This window comes from Berghia stephanieae, chromosome 1, assembly GCF_034508935.2.
Source record: "Berghia stephanieae isolate SIO BIC M18660-M18661 chromosome 1, UCSD_Bste_1.3, whole genome shotgun sequence".
NCBI classification, from domain to species: Eukaryota; Metazoa; Mollusca; class Gastropoda; order Nudibranchia; family Aeolidiidae; genus Berghia; species Berghia stephanieae.
Window position 1 is genome coordinate 141,004,371 of NC_088360.1, and position 7,310 is coordinate 141,011,680.

General features: G+C 40.7%; 1 protein-coding gene across 1 annotated transcript; it reads left to right on the plus strand.

Moving 5' to 3' along the window:
• The first annotated feature begins 3,446 nt into the window (after positions 1 to 3,446).
• Positions 3,447 to 7,015, plus strand: LOC144965680 (solute carrier family 22 member 3-like). Its single transcript, XM_078901275.1, has 2 exons — positions 3,447 to 3,670; positions 5,039 to 7,015. The coding sequence occupies exons 1-2, from the start codon at positions 3,574 to 3,576 to the stop codon at positions 6,538 to 6,540; spliced, it is 1,599 nt and encodes a 532-aa protein (XP_078757401.1). The 5' UTR covers positions 3,447 to 3,573; the 3' UTR covers positions 6,541 to 7,015.
• The last annotated feature ends 295 nt before the right edge of the window (positions 7,016 to 7,310 follow it).

The window sequence follows — 7,310 nt, forward strand, 5'->3', positions numbered from 1 at the left end:
AAATTAGTGGGATTAGATTTGCTTTGAACACCTACTCGTAGTGGTTTAGCGGAAAGTACTTTTCAGTAGGCTAGTGTTTTATCCAAAGAGTAGCAATTAATGTTACTGTCTGTTTCGTACCGCTATAGACACCAGGATCAAATCTGAATCCATGAGCCTCCTGGCTCTGAAGCACTTTTTTCAATGTCACTAACCTTTCTCGTTTACAAACTTTTCATGACGTATAGATAGAATGAAGTTGACGTCATTCATGTCTTTGTTATTGCTTTTGCCACCATTACGAGTGATTCTCACTTAACTGTATTATCCAGACTATAAAAATTCATGGTTACACATAGTTTTGTGTGTTGGTCCGTTATACTTCCGGGTGGATATGTTCTGAGCTTCTTAACCAAGCGCATACTGTCTGTAAGCATAGGCGTTGTAAAGTGTGTGTGTGTGTGTGTTTTTTGTTTTTTTGTGTGTATGTTTTTCTTGTTTTTTTTAAATTTGTTGTTGTTTTAATGTTTTTTTTTAAAATCCAAGCAATGAAATATGATCTTATCCCCTTAGACTTGACTAATTCAAGATCGCTGATTCCGAATCTGCAATTACTTTTTAGATGAAACCCCACGTCAAGTGTCTACTAAGAGTACTCCCACCGCCTCGATCCCGGTCCATTTTCGATTAGATACACATAACCTAGTAAACTATTTATGATATCCACCGACTTCTTTATTTTAGATCAAACATTTCACATATTCCTTATGGTCCCTCTAATGGTTCATTTAGACGTCTCAAGGATTGCCATCACGAAGAGGAGACATTGGGTGGCTGCGAATCAGCTTCGGTCGAGGAGCTGCCTAACGGCAAGTGCGCTTCATCGGTGGGGTCTTTCTACCTGTCCAATATGTACCCGAAGTGGGCAAGAACCTGAGACGGCAGAGCATCTAGTCGAACGGTGTGTTGTGACGATGCTACCCGGAAACGGTGCACGAATGCGGACCAGACTTTGCTGATTGGGTCGATCGTCATAACATAGTAGTGTGAGAACCATAAGAGGCTGCTACGGGGAAAATCGCATGATCAACAGGCTTTTATCTTAAACTTTTAAAAATTATAATGGAGGCGGCCCAAACTTACATGGACAGATCCAAATTGTTTTCTGAGAGATCTGCCCCTATTTTCAAGTGAAAATTGGTTCGAATATGTTGATCGTCGTCTGAGAATCTCGCGCCTCCCCCTGGAACGTTCTGCTGATGTATGGGTAACAGGTATGAAGAAGGAAGCGTATACATATCTATATGAGCAGCCCACTCCATGTGTTTCAATAAAATATAACCGTAAATCATTACACGGCTATGTGGTCTTGTGGTATGACACTTGCTTTCGGATCGGAAGGTCCTGGGTTCGAGCCTCGCGCTCGGCGCATAGTTGAGTCCTTGGAAAATACTCTTTACTCACATTCTCTCACCGTACTCAGGTGTAAAGTGAGTACCTAGGCCGTTACAGCGTTGTCTTTGTCCGAAAAATTGTAATATCGCCTAACATGGCGTCATGTCCCGTCATCCTACATGTTAAATGTTGCTGTTGATCAGGGACCCCTTGTAAAGCGCTTTGAGCATATTTAGTGGATAATTCGCCATATAAAGGGAATGGGGATACCCCTCTGATGCGCATAATGGACGGCGCCCCCGTTTCGAGCCGAAATAAGTCCCAGCAACCCTTGTACGCAGAATCCCTGGCTACGTCTAGAGCTGCACATACGAGATGGAAGTCGGTTTGGACGAATTCAATCCCTCGTGGGGGCGGGGACGTAACCTCCTCTAAGCTTGGTGAGAAGTTGCCAGGCTTTGATACCAGTAAGAGGAGACACTGGGTGACTGCGAATCGGCTTCGGTCGAGGAGCTGCCTCACGGCCAGTGCGCTTCATCGGTGGGGTCTTCTGACTGTCCAACATGTACCCGCTGTGGGCAAGAACCTGAGACGGCAGAGCATCTAGTCGAACGGTGTGTTGTGACGATGCTACCCGGCGGGTTTGCGACGGTGCACGAATGCGGACCAGACTTTGCGGATTGGGTCGATCGTCATAACATAGTAGAGTGAAAACCATAGAAGGCTGCTGCCATAGACAATACATGAAGAAATTAGAGCACGACCTCGTTATGGAATGGTGCAAAATTCAGAGGCTTTCAACAGCACCAGACGCTTGTGCCGACGCCGTGGAGGACATAACCCATTGTGACATCTTATCGAATAACCGGCTTGTGAGTGTCATTTTTAAAAAAAATTTGACTCCACCAGTCGTAAAAGGCTATAACAAAAGAATTGAAAATTGTTTGCAACATTATTAGTTATGGCCATTATCATCTGTTGCATGTCTGGTCACAGCTTTGTATCGCCCACATCTGGTAAATAATGTTACGAGTTTTTCGTTTTGTGTATTCTGAACGTATGCGTATGTTGTGTGTATGTGTGTGGTCAACTTGTAGGCATTTGTCGAGATGACCACAGTTACCAGTTTGGCCGCGGATGTCCAAATCTCCTTTTTGCTGACAATTTATGGAAAAAAAATTGTACTTTTTTTTCAGGATTTCAGAAAAATGTCTAATAAATCACTTCTTTAAAAAATAGAAAGAAGAATTTTGGATTATATTTTACAAATTTTCGGCCAAGTTAAGGGTCTGGTCTCGATCAACAAAACTGGCCTTTTTCCACCAGTGGTGGACTTTAAGGATAAAAATAGTCTGGCAATGGTATCATTCATTGCAGACATGATCTGATTAAAATCATTGTTTAATTTGTTCATTGTTTGACTCTCACGTTGTTTTCATCTGATATTTCTTACTGAATTATACTTGAACTTTTTCATTGTTGTGATTTAATTAATGTGGTAACTGTTAATAAAAGCAGTGTTATCTTAGGAATCATTAAATCAGTATTATTTTGTTTTAATAAAACAAGTCAGAAGTTTGTAAATTTTAAAAGCGCTATTGTTTGACATCGTAGTTGGTAGTTGGTGAAGTGTTTGTGCATATTGATTATAAAGATGATCTATACTTTAGGATATAAATGTTAAGTGCTATAATGCGGCCATGGCCTAATATTAATATTAGAACTGTATGCTCTTTTAATTGGTTTTAAGTGTTCTTCTTCTTCTTCTTCTTACTACCGTCGTACTTGGGGCGGCAAACGAAAATAACACGCAATACCAACCGTCAGTAGTCGTCGCTCGCCCACCCTTCCATCCCCTCTATTCCTCCCTTTAGGCATGTTCTAATTTTGACCTTCAAGAGCCCCATCCCCCACCCCTCCACCCCCTTTATTCCTCCCAAAATTCATGTTCTAATTTTGACCTTCAAGAGGTGCCACCCCTCCCCCCGCCCCCCCCCCAACCCCACCCATCCACCCCCTATATTCATCCCATAAGGCATGTTCTAATTTTGACCTCCTTCAACTTCAGGTCCAATTCTACCAAAGGGCGAAGAGAACAATGGCGAAAATGTTGGAGGTGATAAAGGTTATGGGACTATCCCAGCTGGCCAATCATCAGCTCCAGGACAATGAAAGAGTTTTGAAGATGTGTACGCCGCCATGGGTCCACCAGGCAGATACCAACTCATCCAATCCTTCCTGATCATAATTTCCCAGATTCCTATGGTTTTCCTCAACATCAAATACGTTTTTATATGTAAGAAGAAACAATTTTATATTCATTTATTACATCTATGTGGTCTAGTGGTATGACACTCGCTTTCGGATCGGAAGGTCCTGGGTTCGAGCCTCGCTCGACGCATAGTTGCGTCCTTGGAAAAGACTCTTTACTCACATTCTCTCACCGTACTCAGGTGTAAAATGAGTACCTGGCCGTTAACACCGTTGTCTTTGTCAGAAAAATTGTAATATCGCCTAACAGGCGTCAGGTCTCGTCCTACATGTTAAATGTTGCTGTTGACCAGAGACCCTTTGTAAAGCGCTTTGAGCACATTTAGTGGATATTGCGCTATATAATAACTATATATAGCTATATATATATCTTTTAAGATTGAACCGCGGGGTTTTCGTTGAGCTCTTTTTAAACCTTTGTGTATATCCAGGGAAATCATACGGAATTATATTAAATTTCCTATTTATACAGTACACTTCCTCTTGTGAGGCGTTTTTAAAAATGTTAGAATCCATGCAGTTTCCGTCATTTCCATATACATATTCACACCTGAGTCGAGTGGGGTAAGTTGTGCAAAATGCCTTACTCAAGACAATGCCAGAGATTGGATTTCATGTCACCATTCCGGTTACTGACCATTCTCAACATCTCCTGAGCTTGGTACAAGACGAAACATCATACCACTGACCAACAGAAGTATCATGAACACTTGTAAATTTGTGAGATAAAAACCTGAAAAATGCCAGACAAACTAGAAAGAAAAATTACAAGGAAATATTATTCCGAATTTTTTAACTTGTACCTTTGTGTGGCACCTTGAGATAACCGCGGACAAGTCTAAATGACCGTTTTGAGTTATAAGCTATTTCTAAAAGTTTGACATCGTTGACAAGTTTGAAAAGTTTAATTACTCTTAGGCTTTCGCCTATAGGAAATGAGATTAGCGGAAGAGTAGCGTCCCTTGATTTGACGTCACCGGCGGAAAAGTTATTAGAGAGAGAACGTCATATTGGTTGTGCGCATGCGTCACTCGTCCTCGCTTCCGGTGAAAGCGGCATGAGACACTTCACCGAAAGACGAGAGAGACGCATGCGCAAAACCATTTTGACGTTCTCTCTGTAAGGTGACGTCCAATCAAAGGACGCTACTCTTCCGCTAATCTCATTCCCTATAAATCATAAAATTTGATGGCAACATACACGAAAGTGAAAGAATGACTTCATCAAATTTAAGATATGTCCAGTTTTGCCCTGAATGAGGCAATGTATTTACATTTTATAACCTAATGATGCATCAAGTTATTTGTAGAAAGAATATAAAAATTTGTTTACGAACTGGTGTTTTTATAACATGAGTTCAAAATGTCATTGACTTTCTTGTTTGATTCCACAGCCCTGGAACCGGACTTCAGATGTACGGCAGTCAATGAGACAATCTTATTGGAAGACTACCCAATGGTGATCCGAAACAGAAGCTCCTACCACGTATCATACAACGATAGCTGCCATATTGGAATTTCGAAGAATGTATCAGGCGAACTCAAACCATACAAAGACATTGGTTGTATAAACGGCTACAATTACACCGGTGGACACGATGTGTCTTTTATCACGGAATGGGATTTGGTATGCGATAAGCACGGCATCCCCGAGCTGGCTCAAACAGTCATTGCAGTCGGCGCATTTTTGGGCTCATTTATCGTAAACATTTTAGCGGACAAATACGGGCGGTGGACGATGCTAGTTTTTGCAATTGTTCTTACGTGTTCGTCTGAAATAGCCACTGCTTACGCACCTAATATTTACGCATTGATAGCACTTCGGTTTTTCTCTGGTGTCGTGTCTGCTGGAATCCAAACCTGTTGTTATGTTTTGGGAATGGAGGTAATTGGAAATTTGGAGAATTATCGCATCTTGTATGGAATGGTAAATGCCACGGTATTTCCTATATTCATTGGCTTGCTAAGTGGCATTGCTTACGCGTATCGCGAGAGTAGCTGGAGAAAATTTCAACTACATACAGCTATCGTGAGTTTATTTCCTCTGTTGTATATATACTTCATTAAGGAATCTGCCTATTGGTTGTATAGCATTGGTAAGAAATCACGGTCTGAGAAGATTTTACAGAGTACATGTAAAACCAATGGTGTAAGCTTCAACAAGATAAAGGAATTATTTGAAAACTGTTCTCCGGCAAATCAAATAAATGATTCTGTGACTAAAAAAGATGAAACCATAGACAACGATAAAATGACTATTTACAAATGCAAAAAGTTTATTGTGTCCGTAGCCATCGCATGGTTTGCATTTTTTACTATGGAAATGACCTATGCTGGATTTTACCTGACAGCGTCCACCCTGGTTGGAAATTTCTATCTGAACATTGCTCTTATTGGGCTAATTGGAATCCCCGGTGCTGTTGTCAACTGGATACTCCTGAAGTATTGCAACAGGCGACGTGTGATTATGTCATTGCTCGTTATGACAATAATTTGTCTCTTAATCTCTACGTTTATTTTAGATGCAGACATAAATGAAGACGTTGCCGGTAAGATTTCGCTAACGTTTTTCCTGCTCGGCAAATTTGCAATATCTTGCTGTTACGACACTTTTCTCTTGTGCATCCCTGAACTATTTCAAACAAATGTAAGAGCATCCGGTATGGGTATTTCTTCTTCTGGGTCTACTTTCGGAGCAGGCCTCGCCCCTTATCTCCTCCCATTCAAAACAAAGATTGTATCATGGGGCCCGGGTGTGTTGACATCAGCGTGTTGCTTTATCACTCTTCTTCTTCTCTTTAAACTACCGAAGACAAAAGCAAAACAGAGTGTAGCTCCATTAGATCTAGATGATGCGATTAAAGATGAAAAGAATGACAAAGTGAAAAAATATTAATGTTCATGACAATCAGTAACAAATTTGTTCATGTACTGCAAGGAAGCAGAAGGAAACAACAAACTTTCAAATTAGGATTCTCAGATATAGTTGTCGTATTCAGACATAGAGGAGAACATTTTTTTCAAATTATAATTCCTTTATACTCTCTATAAAGTAACAAATTTGTTCATGTACTGCAAGGAAGCAGAAGGAAACAACCAACTTTCAAGTTAGGATTCTGAGATATAGTTGTCGTCAGACATATAGTATAGGAGAACTTTTTTTTCAAATAATTCCTTTATACTCTCTATAAACAACAATTGGGAGAAATAATAAGAAAGCATGAGGCCAGCTACCATATGGACGCTGACGACAACTAGTTGTATAGCTCTGTCCGTCCATCTGAATTAGATTCGTTAATTTAAAACCTGGACATATGTATAGAAGATATGAAAAACTGAATGGCGATAAATAAGCTCAAAGTGAACGAAGAAAAAACGGAAGTTCTTTAGAGTGATTCTTAAAATATAGGGAATGAGATTAGCGGAAGAGTAGTGTCCCTTGATTGGACGTCACCCATAGTCTGTGACGTCACCGGCGGAAAAGTTATTAGAGAGAGAACGTCATGTTGGTTGTGCGAATGCGTCTCTCGTCCTCGCTTCCGCCGGTGACGTCACAGACCATTGGTGACGTCCAATCAAGGGACGCTACTCGTCCGCTAATCTCATTCCCTATATATAAAAAGCGAGTAGGCCTATAAACAATTTATTACAATTGAAAACGAACAG

Excerpts from the sequence above, each read along its gene's own strand:
- LOC144965680 (XM_078901275.1), top strand. The coding sequence starts at position 3,574 with ATGGGTCCACCAGGCAGATACCAACTCATCCAATCCTTCCTGATCATA. Across the intron at positions 3,671-5,038 it reads CATCAAATACGTTTTTATAT|CCCTGGAACCGGACTTCAGA; the intron begins GTAAGAAGAAAC and ends TTGATTCCACAG.